General features: G+C 41.5%; 1 protein-coding gene across 1 annotated transcript in view; it reads right to left on the bottom strand.

Moving 5' to 3' along the window:
- Positions 1 to 545: 545 nt before the first annotated feature.
- kcnk5a (potassium channel, subfamily K, member 5a) overlaps positions 546 to 14,955 on the bottom strand; it is a 29,297-nt gene continuing 14,887 nt past the window's right edge. The window contains exons 2-5 of the mRNA XM_059982791.1: positions 6,654 to 6,765; positions 6,377 to 6,543; positions 5,456 to 5,624; positions 546 to 4,292 (exon numbers count right to left, since the gene is read on the bottom strand). Coding sequence (XP_059838774.1) covers positions 3,457 to 4,292; positions 5,456 to 5,624; positions 6,377 to 6,543; positions 6,654 to 6,765 — 1,284 coding nt within the window. The 3' untranslated portion in view covers positions 546 to 3,456. The remainder of the gene's footprint in view (positions 4,293 to 5,455; positions 5,625 to 6,376; positions 6,544 to 6,653; positions 6,766 to 14,955) is intronic.

Here is a 14,955-nt window from a genome sequence, read left to right on the forward strand (position 1 = left end):
GGAGAAAAGTTGGGTGTGGAAGATGAAGAGAGAACAAGTGGAAGGGTGGGAGGCAAATGAGAGGAAACTAGGGGATGATGGAGCTGCGTAGCAATGCATAAACATGCAGGGTTACATACAGTAGAAGACAGAAGGAAATGATATGGTGTGGGGCACAATGTCTGACTTCACAGATTATTTAAAACTGCTTTAAGTATTATTGTCATAAAACCTTAAAGTCATAATTTTAAAATAACTAAAATGAGTCACTTGCTACTGTATACATATAAAAAAGTTTATTTACATTCTCAAACGAACATACACATAAATTAGGTCCACAAATTACAGAGACCATCCAAGACAGCACTTTACAAAAGACTTTCCAGGAATAAATACAACAATAGGTGTTGGAAGATCAGCAGTTACTTGATTCACATAAAAATGGAGTGATGCTGTGAAAGAGAAAGCTTTCACTCGTTCTTTTTCCTGCAAGGGCTTTCCAAAAATTGTCCCACCAGCGACACTCTTGCACTCTTGAAGAGATAATGAGCCCTTCAGAACATAAGGTGTGTGTGTGTGTGTGTGTGTGTGTGTGTGTGTGTGTGTGTGTGTGTGTGTGTGTGTGTGTGTGTGTGTGTGTGTGTGTGTGTGTGTGTGTGTGTGTGTGTGTGTGTGTGTGTGTGTGTGTGTCAGAGACAGCTAGATAAGCTAGTATTACTCTTCAGACATCTACTTTTAGTTATTACATCCACTGTAATCAGTTAATTTTATCACCACTGCCCCTTTACTCCCTTGTTCTGCTTGAACTAAAGTGACTGGTAATTCTCAGCAACTGATCATGTGAAAAATGCCTGGCAGCAAATGTTAAGGCAATAAGAAGTACTCTATATTTTGCCTATCTACTCACTGGTTTACAGAGTCATCTTAACTTCCTGTTTTTAAGAAGATCATTCAGTCATTGCTTTGTAACTGGCTCTTTGGTTTCCAACATCCAAAGTGAAGTCAAGTTTTTGTTGTACATTGGCTCTGCCAATGAAGTGTTCCAGGAGATTGGATATCTCCACAAAGTACAGCAGGACACTTGGTCCTGGCAGGCTTGTAGTTTGCTTTTCAGCCTTTTCTCTACCTTAGCCAACATTTTAAAAGTTGTGCATACTTCATACCTGGAGATGGTTATAAAAGGTTTCTTAATGAGACTTGCAAAAATTATCCCTGCAACTTAAAACCAAGTAAGGAGCGTGTTCCATTAAATATTTCTTTAGTTCCCATTTGTTAAGTCAAAAACAATAAAACAAAATTAAAACTCTTTGAAAAAATATTTATAATCCTTAATCACACTCCTTCATCTCGCAATTAATCTTTAATGGTTAATCAATGCCTCACCACATTGGTCTTCAACTCAGTTTATTAATCTAAGAAAGTTTTTTTTTTAAAAGTCAACTGCTTGGATACAAAGAAGAAGAATCCGGAGAGGCAAGATTCCACCATCTGGAAGTTGAAAATGACCTAACGGTCAGAAATTAATTAAATTGGAAGCATGGAGTTTTTGCACAAGGTTTCACCAATCTAGTTAAAGACGAGTTTCACTGGCAACCTTGCCTTGCATGTACAAATGCTATTGGCATCTTATGGACACTGTACCACTTTGGGAAATGGTCCCACTAATCCACGTTAGTGCGAGCACCTCCATTTAATAGGACCTTTGTTCTCAAGCGATCGTGGAAGTTCACATTAAAAGCAGAAAAGTGCAATGGAAATGAATTCCTGCAGCAGCTCCTTTCTGTAACCGATACATATATAGTCTTTAAAAGACATAACCACATTAACTAATGGATTAGATCAGTGAAAACATGCTTGTGGTATGTGTTTCTTTTGGCACACTTGGGTCTGACAATACGCAACAGGCCCCTGGATCCATCTGCCATCACCCTATCTGCAAAAGTCAGATAGCTGCCTGCCTCTCTCTGAAATGAGTACCAGTCTGGTGCTAAAATGTAAACAATTAAGTGCTAATTTTTTTTTGTGTTTTTTTCTTCTTTGTTTGGATACCTTCATCTCATACAAAAGTGCAACAACAGAGCAAAGGAAATCATGTACACTGGCTCAGTCGCACTGTTAGTTATGGATTAAATTGTGAAGTGAATGGGGAATGTACAATGGAAGGAGGCTTATCAGATAATCCTCACTTCCTCATCAGATAATTCCTCTGCTTCTAACAATGCTCAGATAAAGTTTCTTCACTTCAATTGAAATGTGCATAGCGGAAGCCACTTGACTTATTTAGGTGCCCTTCGACCTTTCAGATTGTTTACCCCTCTCCCCCAACACCTTGGAGATAGCCTGGGACAAAATTAGAAAATAAAACCTGCCTCCAAGTGTTTGCTGAAAAGTCAGAAACAGAGGCAAAAATAAAAATTACAGAATTTATCCAAGATTCACTGAGTAGTAGAGCCAAACTTTTAAACAGATGGGTTTACGGAGTGGGAGGGGCCAGTTTACTGCTCCACACAGATTCTGGCAAAAAAAATAATAATTTCATGACTGACATACGTGATTAGCGATAAACCTGACTTTGATATGGGTCTCTATTATGGTCTGGGAGTGGGAAGGGGGAGCGGAGGAAGTGGGAAGCACCAGAGAGGACTTTCTGTATTGATCAATAAACCAATCTGTTTGGAATCAAATGACCCTGCCTGGTGTCTCAGGGTGTATCTGCACCCAGCCATCCTCCACCACTGGCACACCCCCTCTGCCACCTGTCCCACACCCCTCCTGGGGCACTTCACCCTCACCCAACCTAATAGCCCCTTCTCCTGTCAATTTACAAAATCACTCTGCACTCCACACTGACCAATACAGTACTGAGTCTCAGGCCTCTTAGCTCTATATATCTGCCTAAGATTTTTGCACAGTACTGTAAATCCAGCTCTTAAAACCCATCCAACATCTAACCCCACCCCAAATTTCTCATGTTGAAAACACGAGCGTGTGGACCTTCTACATATAATTTTGGTACGCTGTTAAATCTAAGTCACAGGGAACCTTCTATATCAATATAGCCTCAAAAATACTTGGAACCAAAAGCAACGGCCTTGTTTATGATCTACAGTACTGGCTCGAAAGAATCTTCAAATATTTACTTTAAGACAAACTGGTCATTTGGGAAAAAAAAACTCACAGTATTTTTCAAGAAAAGTTCTTTTCAGTATCTTTACATGTGAAAACATATTCCACATCAGTCTATGTTTGTTCTGGAAGTTCTGCTCTCCAATTCTCCCATTGAAAGAGGGTTTTCAGTTCCCTGCCCTTCCTTCAGGCTGATAAGAAGAACATGCTTATGCCTTGGAGGCATTCGTACCATAGAGCCAAATGTCATTAACAGCTCTCATCTTTCCCCTTTTGCCCAGGTCACCTTGTTGAATGGGCAAGGGAGCGCCAGAGGAGGGGGTTTGGAGAACAAAGCCCAGATGCGCTTGGCTATATCACCACCTCAATGTTGTGTACCTTGTTGTAACCATTCATCAGTTGCTCATAGTCAAGTGGACCTCCCAGATTGTAGGTATGGAAGTCTAAATGGTTACAATCTGGTGATTCCACAAGTATGTCTGACTCTCCCTCCTCCATCAGGTTCTCATCCACCGACAGGCTGGCCTTCTCATCACTGCTGAGAATATTTTGTTCATCTATAAATCGGATATTGGCATTCTCAAAGAATAATGGCGGATGGTTGCGCGTGTCCCATGCTGAGTGATCTTCTGGAACAGTTTTATCCAGTTGATTCTCTTGCTGTGCGTGAGGTGTCTGAGCGTTGAGGTCTTTCTCTTCATTTAAGGGAACTGTAATTTCAGTGTCTTCAATGGCAGGCAGGTTGGGTGGGTCATAGCGAAACCTCTTCAGGCCTATTTTTCGGAACTCAATTGCACTCAGTTTAACACTACTTTTGTCCTTGGTTACCACTTTCACTGGAACCTCAACACTCAGTAGTTTATTGCTGTTATTCTTCAAAGTCTTTGAGCCGATCTGCTTGATGAGATCATTGTAGCTCTCCTGCTTCTGGGAAAGGAAGCGAAATATGTTCACCTCCGTCGAGTCTGTCATCTTAGAGTCTGCAAGTTTAGTGTTGAGAGCTCCAGGGCTCACATTTTCCAAAGATCTTCTCATTCGCTTTCGCCTCTTCTTGATGGCTTTGTGTGCCTGGACAAACATGCTCACTTTCCAGTTGAAGAAGAGGGAAATCCATGCCAGGCCCAGGTATATCCACAGCTCTACAAAGTACCTGTAGAGGATGTGATAGTCTGCATTTGGGTTGACACCTACAGTAAAAGGTAAAGTTACAAGTTAGTATGCAACAAAAGATGCAAAATTGTGAAAAATATTGTTCCAAAGTAAGTTGGATTCCACAGTGCATTTGTATAAGCACCACATCCTTTCATTTCCCCTTTATTCGGCCTTTCCAGTCTTTGAGTCACGTTAAAACTTCAGGTTGTTAAGAAGGTGTTAATAAGACTACAGGTTAATAGACCTCTGAGAAGCAGGAAATTCCAGTAACTACCCTTCATCTTCCCTCTTCCTATTCCACAGGGAGATAGCTCAAATTTCATGCAAACGGGCAGTGAAAGAGGATGGAATTAGGAAGAGGGTAAATTAAAAAAAAAGCCTGCTTTCACAGAACTTCATCACCCTGCTTTCAGGAAGGCCATAAGGTTTGAAAACGCAAGAGATCATAGATACTAGAATCTGGCGCATATGTATATATGTGTGTATGTATGTATATTAGAAAAAGAAACTGCTGGAGGGATTCAGCAGATCATGAAGCTTCTATAGAGACAAACAGATGGTCAATGTTTTGGGTTGCGACACTTCATCTGGACTGGGTTCCTCCAGCAGCTTGTTGGTTACTCCAGACCACTGAGTTTCACTGGTCAGGACAAAGAGGGGTTCAAAACACTAAACAAGTGGAGCATACACTACTGGCCAGCCACCGACAGGTCTACCTTCTCATCATTGCTGAGAAGATTTTGTCCTTCTATAAATTGGATATTGGCTGCCCAGACATTATTCAGTAAGTAACTAGCGTCCTTAAATGATCCCAGCATACAGAACTTCTCATGAGAAAGTTGATGGGGAAAATTTTGGCCTCGTGTAGAAATGATTTCCATCCTATCACACCCTTTCCCTTTTTTCTTTCTGGCCCTTCCTCCCTCGTTCTGTAATTTAAAATTTATTTCATTTCTAGCTTTCCCACTTCCGATGGTCATTGAATTTGTGCAGAGAGATTTGTGACAAGACTGTGGTTATTCAAAAATAAGCAATGTAAAACCAATACTGGCAAAAATAAAATTCCTTCTCATTCCCCATTCCCATTCCATTTCAATCTACCTGACCCTAGATTAAGTAACCTAATTGCAATAACTGAAGCTCATTATATGATGACATAGGTATATATATTTTGACTATAAATTTATTTTGAACTTACCTGCCACAAAGTCTCCAAAGCCAATGGTGGAGATCGTAATAAAGGAAAAGTACAAGCCTTCAATGTATGACCATCCCTCAGTCACCTTGAAGATGAAGGGTGGAATCATCAGATGAATCAGAACACCCCACACAATGAAAATGGCTGTGCAGGTTATCTGGGCCTTCCGCTATTAAATCAAAGGATGAGATATATTAAAGCAAGAACAGTATTCAGCACAGAAAATATTCCACAGCAGTAAAAACTACTTTCATGATGACATTACTATTGCTTCATTGTCTGGAATAAGGAGTTTTCCCTCCACCTAGAAAATATTGATCTTCCCTACTTTTAATTACCAAATAATTCATGACATTAAAATTGGAAAAGTGTGCAAGTAAGATGTAGGAGATTGTTGCCAGGATTAGAGGATCTGAGTTACAGAAAAGTTGAGCAAGCTTGGAATTCATGCCAATTAGAGAAGACTGAGTGGCGACCTTCTAGGTGGTATATAAAATCCTGAGGGACATAGATAAGCTAAATGCACACAATCCTTAAACCCACTGATTTTGGTTCCCTTTCCCTGCGGAAAAGGAGAGGAGAAAGATTTACACAGGACCTGAGGGGGTGAATATAATGTAGTGAGCTGCCAGGGAAAGGTACAATAACAACACTCAAGAGATATTTGAACAAGTTCATGGACAGGAAAAGTTTAATGGGACATTGGCCAAACTCAGGCAAGCTCGACTAGGCTCAGTTTTGTTGTTAGTATTCTTTAAGCCAGGTTAAAATCCCACTGCAGAGATGTCCAGATGATGCAGTTGGACACGTTCTTTCAGCAAGTTTCCATAAAGGGGATTTGCATTCAAACTATTTGTCATCTGCATTTCCCAATTTAGTTAGTGTAGCAATCAACAGGAAAAGGGAGAGTGTGACTCTTACCGGACTCACGCCTTTCCTGGTTAAGGCTTCCCCCAGCTTCTTGGCCCTTCCTCCAAAGAACTTGCCTAAGGCACTAATCCAAGAGAGGCAGAGGGGTGTGCCAAACAGCCCATAGAAGATGCAGAAGAGCCGGCCTGCCGAGGTCTTGGGTGAAATATTTCCATACCCTGTGCCATAGACGGGAGGAGAGGGGAGAAGAAGACAAGCACATAAATTATCCAGTACTCCAACAAGATCACCTCGATGTTGAGATGAACCATCAATGAAATTTACTTACCAATGGTGGTGATGACTGTAGCAGCGAAAATAACTGCGTTGGGCCAGTTCCAGTTGTTGAAGGTCTTATTGCCAGTGATGGTTACCCCTTGTCCAGCAGCTTCTTCAACAGTCTGAAAGCACAATTGGAGAATATTTAACAATTGATTGAAGATTATGAGACCCTCATAAATGCAGAAGGACTAACGTCAACACAAAGCAAACCCGTATTTTGTCTTCCTGAAATTATACTAACTCTCCCCTTCACTGTAAGGACATGGTAATTTACTTTAAAACTAGAGGCAATTCCACACTCTCCCCATGGTCCATTTCAAATCTGGGAAACATGCTTTTGTCCTGGTACCGGACAAGTTCTTGAAGATAAATTACCAAAGACATTTTCAAATGGATAAATGGACAAACCATCCAGTTTCCTCAACTCATATAATGCAATGCTTGTTCTTGGAGAAAACATCCCATGCACCATCAATCTTCAGGCCAGACTTGTGTTAATATTATTCTTGTGACTGTATGTGCTATCATAACTATATGTGCTCTGTGCTATGTGTGATTGTGCGTACTGTGCTTTACACCTTAACTCTGGAGGAACACTGTTCAGTTAGCTGTATATTTGTGTATGGTTGAATGACAAATAAACTTGAAATTGAACTGGAACTTGTAAAAATATCAGGAGAAGGCCCAATAGAAGGTGAGCACGCACATATACCTGGATAATAAGGATGAGAACAAGTTTGGGCCCATGGTTTCTGCATTGAGTGGAGAGGAGAATGCAGGTGACTATTTGGGGGAATTGGTGAAGGGGAGGTATGCATAGACACAGAAGGCAGCAAACCATCCTGAAACTATTGCAAATTGTGAGGTGTTGAGCAGACAGGGCCAAACGAGAAAGGTACTAAAGGAGAAACTGAATAGTCAAAGAGCGAAAAGCAAAGTGGGGGCCTTGGTTATCCTGTCTGTAATTGTCAGCAGGTGAACAGCAATGAGTCAGAAGGGAATTTCAAAAATGGTACCTATACCTGCCATTTGAATTTTACTCAGTCAAATTATGAATGTGAATGAAGATATGATCCAAGTTGAAATGGGGCGTTGCTGGTTAGAAATGAAAGCAATGCAGGCAATGGGACAGACAGAATGATGAATAGGGGCGAGACTGATCGGGGAACTATCTCACAGCTCTGGTAACTAGGGTAGAATCCACTGCTGCCCCGTGTGGAGTTAACACGTTTCCACACCCCCTCCCCCACCATCACAGATGTTCTCATTTCTTCTCACTCAAGAGAGGTGAGGGTTAGTCGGTTAGCTGATTCCATTGAAGGTAGGTGGCAGGAAACCCAGGGACGCGAAGGGAGTTAATGGGTGTGCGAGAGTGAATAGATTATTGGGAGGTATGGGAGTGCTCCAAGAGCAAGTGTAGAATCAATGGGCTGAATTTCCTTTCATGTCATAATAAAATATGGGAAACCGAAACATACTAGAGCTGTCAATAGACAGGCTTGGGAACAATGCGGATGAGGGGACTCTAGCAGAATGTACATTTACTCCATGAAGAATGATCTGCCACACACAATTTCACATCCAATGTCCCATGGCCAAGGGGACAGGCCAATTGCTGAGCAGATCTTGATGATCAACACACTGTGACCCAGACAGTGAGGAACAGCACTCTTAAACAACGTGTCACTTGCAGCCATTAAAAAAATGAGCACTCAGGTTGTGCCAGTCACATTTGCTGAATGGCCCCCAGCGATTTCACAGTCAATCATATTAAACATACTCCAGCAACACAGTCAGAAGCTTACGTTGCAGCATGTGGTTAGACCGAGCACACCTCAGGAGTAGGAATGGAACAGACAGACAGAATACACAACGTCAGTTTTCTTTTAAAATAGTTGAAGTTTCAGAACTCATTGTCATGGAATTTGAAAGCGTAAAGACCAGGCAGGATCTTAAAGAGCAAGACCACAGAACTGGTGAGGAGTAATTACAGAGAGGGTTGACAGCACAGCTCAGGAAACAGAAAGCTGGATCCGCCATTGACAGCGTTGTGCCCAGGAGAAAGTGGGCAACTTTGAGACTGGTGCTAATTCAGCAAGTGATCTTTACAAACTCAGCAAAACAATATGCAAATTTCTAGGAAATATTTAGTGTACCAGTGCCCTGGTGGCACCGCTGATGCTGACAGACCTCACTATTGCAAAAATAAACACAAATAATTTACTTTCTGTATATATAAAATATGGATAACATCAAATGCAAAGGCCATGTCCTCCAACCTCGCCCAATGCCAACCATAGTTTGTCAACCAAGAAGTCTTGAATTCTAATGCTGGAGCACATAGCATGGCCTAGTGTTGTTAATGGTTCTTTCTGCCTCTCACGCACAAGGGCTTCTGAGCCGCATGAACACCTGTGACTGGGAATTATACCAGCCTTTTCCACATCTGCCATAGTATCTCTTTTCCTCACTCTCAAAAACTCATTGTTAACAAGGCAATTCTTTGCCCACTACATGTGACGTTACTAAACTAATTACACTGTGAATTAGTTTCCCTTTATAATTACCCCTCCAGGATAATTTACAATGACCAATTAGCCAACCAACCATTAGGACTGTGGGAGAAAATCAGAGTACCTGGCGGAAACCCACACAGTCACGGGGTGAACACACAAACTCCTTACAGGCAGTGACGGGAATTGAACCTGGGTCGCCTGTGCTGTAAAGTATTGTAATACCTTGATGCATTTGTCTCTGTAATGATCTTTTTGGATGGCATGTAAAATACGTTTTGCCCACCGTATCTCAGTACATGTGATGTTACTAAACTAATTACACTGTGAATTAGAGCAATTGACCGTAGCAGAAGTACGAGCCTCCCTTTCTCTTCTGCCTGCTGATCTACTTATCTACACAGCAAGGAATAGTTATGGATGACAGGAAAAATACACCATCCTATTTGGAGAAAAACCAGCCTGAAACTGAAAGAAAAGCTCAAGAGACAAGTTCAGGCAAAGCTGTTATTTGCAGGGAAGGAAGGCAAGCGAACAGATCTCATAAACAATCTCTACTAAATCCACTGACTAATGACAGCTGGTAAACTACTGCTGTGCGGAAGTGAGAAGGAGACGAAGGGTTAAATGGAGTTAGATTGGTTGAATTATAGCCGCAGTTTCATTCCAGTCTTATGTCAATTAACACAGCAATGTACATGTGATGATACAGTTGTCCAGTTAGGTTCTGGAGTACAGCAGCTTCAAAAGAATATATAAAGACACTACTTTTCTGCTTCCTCACAGATGCAAGGAGTCACTGCACCGCACCACAGTGGTCTTGTTGGTTCCACTAGTCAGGAATAAAGACACTCAAAAAGCTGCTGTGCAGGTTGATGCAGTGGTTAAGAAGGCGTACGATGCATTGGCCTTCATCAATCGTGGGATTGAGTTTAGGAGCCGAGAGGTAATGTTACAGCTATATAGGACCCTGGTCAGACCCCACTTGGAGTACTGTGCTCAGCTCTGGTCACAGGAAGGATGTGGAAATCATAGAAAGGGTGCAGAGAAGATTTACAAGGATGTTGCCTGGATTGGGGAGCATGCCCTATGACAACAGGTTGTGTGAATTTGACCTTTTCTCATTGGAGCGACAGAGGATGAGAGGCGACCTGATAGAGGTGTATAAGATGATGACAGGCATTGATCATGTGGATAGTCAGAGGCTTTTTCCCCAGGGATGAAATGGCTAACACAAGAGAGCACAGTTTTAAAGGTGTTTAGAAGTAGGTACAGAGGAGATGTCCAGGGCAAGTTTTTTTTAATGCAGAGGGGGGTGAGTGCGCGGAATGGGCTGCCGGCAACGGGGGGTGGAGGCAGATACGAGACTCCTGGATAGGTACATGGACCTTTGAAGAATAGTGGGCTATGGGTAACCCTAGGTAATTTCCAAAATAAGTACTTGCTCGGCACGCTTTGTGGGCTGAAGGACCTGTATTGCGCTGTAGGTTTTCTATGCTTCTGAAGAAATACCTTTGAGCACTACTACTATTAGATTCCTGCTGAGCAGCTGCCCCACCCATTTCCTCTTCCTCTCCCAATGCCAGCTAATTCTACCCCAAAAAGTAGGGCAGCCAACACTTTGGAAGATGTCAGCCAGCTTTCTGTTCTGATGCACAACGAGAAATTCAAGTGTCATCAAGAAACAAACCACCTGCTCTCGTCTCTTACAGAGAGGGGAAAACTAATTGCCTGTGAAAGTGTCAACGGGGCCCAGACAGCAGCTGAAGTGTCGTGGGCTCCTGCTAATGGACGAGTGTTACTGCAGATGGTTAAAATGGGACTGAATGGGTTCTCTTGTCCTGTAGATTCGCATAGGTGGCTGTTTAAATAGTAAAGTTCTGCTGAAACACCAAGCAGTCTTGCTTCATGTATACTCCCAGTGACAATGGGCAGATGAAACAGACAGCAAAAATAATATTTCTACATTATCATCTCATCCATTTTGTTTGCTTCCATTGGTTTTTAATATCAACAACAATAATGAGGTGACATTGTTATAAGCTACTAAATGCACCACCTGGAAGAAATCTCAATGCTAACTATTGCCTAACCAAGGACGGTTTGTGAGGTTGGTTGAGGGAAGGTAGAGGCCATGACTTTAACTATACCTCCCTACATACATGCTGTTATTATGTGGTGCAGATAGATTTAGACATTCTAGAAGCTAATTTTATTCATTACAATATCCAGCCAAACTTGGCATCCAGGCCTGCAGTTTATGATATTTTGCAAACTTACAACACAACACAGTGCAGGCCCTTTAGCCTACAATGTCGCGCTGACCATTTAGCCCTCCATTTATCTTTCATCCATGTGCTTATCCTAGTGTCTCTGAAATGTTCCTAACTTATCTTCCTCTGCTCCCAGCCTTAGCAAAACATTCCGTGTACCCACCACTCTCAAAGTAAAACAATCTACCTCTGGCATCTCCCTATACTTTCCTCCAATCACCTTAAAATTATGTCCCCTCGTGTTAGATGTTTACACCCTGGGGAAAAGTCACTAGCTGTTCATGCTACCTATGCCTCTTATCCTTTTATGCACCTCGATCAAGTATCCGCTCATCCTCCTTAGCTCCAAAAACTCTGAGCTCGCTTAACCTCTCCTCCTAAGAGCTGCTCTCTAATCCAGGCAACATCTTGGAAAATCTCCTCTGAATCTTCTCCAGACCTTCCGCATTTATCCACCTATCATGTTACATGATACTCCAAGTGAAGTCTAACTAGATCTACTATGTATTCAACACTGGCCTTACAGTCCGAGCAGTGACCACCGCCCCCCACCCCCCCCCAACCAACACACTCCAACTCAACAACAATAAATTAAATCTCAAGAGGCGAACGTGAGAAAGAAAGGGGGTCAGTAGTCGCACCACTTGATGAGGGATGAAACTTGTTCACTAATATAGGGAGTCCCATCTAAGATTCAGTGAAACTGGCTTCAATTGTTCAGTTTATTTTGCTGGTGTTAAGGATGGCCAGGGTGCGTTGTGGTGGTGGGAAAGGAGCAAACTCATGGCCTTTGTTGTAATCTAACTTTAGATTTTGTAGATCCTTTGATGTGCACATGACAAATAAAGTTATTTTGAATCTATGAGTTTACTCTTCTAAATTTAAGACAATGAGGGACCAGCTCACATTCACCTTGCAACCTGTGATCTCTCTGTACCAGATATCAACAGGGAAGCCTCAAAACACCATGTTTCAGCCTTACCTCTGTTCTTTCCAACGCCTTTAGTGCACGTCTCTGTGACTAGTACAGATTACAATCTAATGCTCTTACGATAGACAACTTGTTCTCTAAGTCAAGCTTTAAAATCAAAAACAGCTCAAAACTCAAAATAGAGAGCACACCCCCTGGTTGCTTCCAGAAGGACACACCCAGTATGTTTGTTGCAATTAGCGGGTTGCTCTTTATTTTGATGCATTTCTCTTTGCCAGTTTTCCTTCTACCACAACATCACCCCTAGTAGTTTGTCTTTCATACCCAACAGACAGTCCCCTGGTTTTCCAGCTAAGATTAAGGGCATCTAATTCAAAACCCTGTGGAAAAAAAAAACTAACTGAATTATGCACTCATGATCTTCATAAACCTCTAAGGTCAACTCTGAATATTCTATGCTCCAGGGAAATCAGTTCCAGCCTATCCAAGCTCTCCTAATCACTCAAGCCTTCCAGTCTAGGAAACAATCCCGTGAATCTTATCTGCACCCTCTTTAACTTAATCACATCCTTCCTATCGTGTGACGACCAGAACTGTACAAAAGAGTTGGCATACAGCCTAACCAATGACTGGTATAACGATAACATGACATCTCAATTCCTGAACTCAGTGCCTTGGCCAAAGACAAGCATGTTGTATGTCTTCTTCGCTGCACTGACACTTTCAGGGAACCAGTTACTTGATCCCCACCCCCACCCCCCCAAAAGTTCTCACTGTTCAATAAAACTCTCAAAGGCCACACTATTCATCATATTCCCTTGACCAATTTACCCAGTTAACCTAAATCCTACCGTATCCTTAATAAACCTTCTTTACTGTTCACTACACCACTTATTTTGTGTCACCTGCAGACTTATTAATACTGCCAGATCTTCGATTCACTTTCAGATCATTAATACCTCTGATCTGCAATAAAGGACCAAAGCAGTGATCCCTGCACAATACTCGTAGTTACCGCTCTTCAATCAGAAAAACAACTGGTGTAGTGCTTCAGGAGAACAAAACTATCTTTGCAAAGGAGACCAAAACAAAATAAATTCCATTTCAAAGTACTCAAAAAAAAAGTCTAAGGTGTTTGTTGAAGAGCAGCTTCATCACTCCCACCTCTGCCACCCAACCCCACCTCCATGCTGTTTGGGACGACACAAACCCTTTCACCTGATGTCTACTGCTATTTTTCAGAGAACTGCATTCCTACATTACATTACGAAACTTAAAAACTTATACAGTGGCATTAGATTACCTTTGGGATGTCAAGGATGTGAATAGTGCAATAGAGGTTAATTTTTTTTCCCTCTTTGCTATTGATCTTAATGGGCAATAACTATTTGAAATAATTTTAAAGTGCTATGCAATGTTAGGATAAGCAGCCATAAACATGGCTATGTATGGTGACCAACCTCATGGCCATGATGTCTATGGCACTCAGAGTTGAAAGCAATGGAATAATTCAAATATATTTCCATCAATTGACATTCCCATTAATGTCATTCTATTTCCTTTAAAATTGTTTAAACAGAAACAAACTATAACAATCAAAAGGAGTATTAAATACAAATGTCATCTTGACAATTATGAAATTTGGCAAGTTAGTCAGGGTTGAATAAAGCTGTTGAACTCATCACACTCATCAAATCTAAATGTTCTCAAGCCATCCACTGAATGTCAGGTGAGTAATATCCACTAGAATATGCAGAAGTCCAAAATGTATACTCAACACTAACAAGAAGGTTTAAAACCTTGTAGAAATACCACAGTAAAGGCACCATTACTCATGAATCTCATTGGGGTGACTGGACCCATGGCAGTAATTTGGTAGTAATTTGATAGTGGATTTCCTTGCCCCACTTCAACTATTCTCCTTTCCACTGTGCAATGGAAATACGATGAAAGGGCCTTTTCATTCCTCAGCCTGTAGAGGCTGATAAATCCTGAGTAGCTGAAGTTACTATGAGTGAATGGAATGAAAATTTATGCAATAGTCCACCTTATCTGATGGTCCACCACCCACTTAATTGCTAACTAGGGAAGAGAGCTAAAACTTTAAAAGAACATTTGAAAAGTTGTATCAGCCATTTCTGACTAGGATCTACATTGAAATACAGTGGCAGACACAAGTGGTAAACATCCTATCAGTCTTTGTATATACAAGCACAATTTTTTTTGTCAGGTATCAAACTGACGTCTTGATGGTGCTGTTTATAGAACAGGCTCACGTCTGTCTAATGGTGAGCCACACTACAGGTAATCTGCCATTAACAAAGATGCCAATAATCTCACTGATCGTTCTTTTAGCTATCAGAAGCATTGCCAAAGGAAGTCTGCTGTAAGAAATAGCAGCAATGGCCCTGAAATGGCTTTGAAAGTTCCAAAACAACCAATATTTGTAGCTAGAAAAACAAAGCTGGCCAACCATAAAATCATAGACAATGCACACACAAAAAAAACCTTTGAGAAGGCTGGCACTCCACCAGGATTCCGGTTAATATTTATTACACACCAGTGTAGTTCATCAATTCAGGCAAATAGTTT

The sequence above is a fragment of the Hypanus sabinus genome, chromosome 10 (assembly GCF_030144855.1).
Source record: "Hypanus sabinus isolate sHypSab1 chromosome 10, sHypSab1.hap1, whole genome shotgun sequence".
Classification (NCBI taxonomy): Eukaryota; Metazoa; Chordata; class Chondrichthyes; order Myliobatiformes; family Dasyatidae; genus Hypanus; species Hypanus sabinus.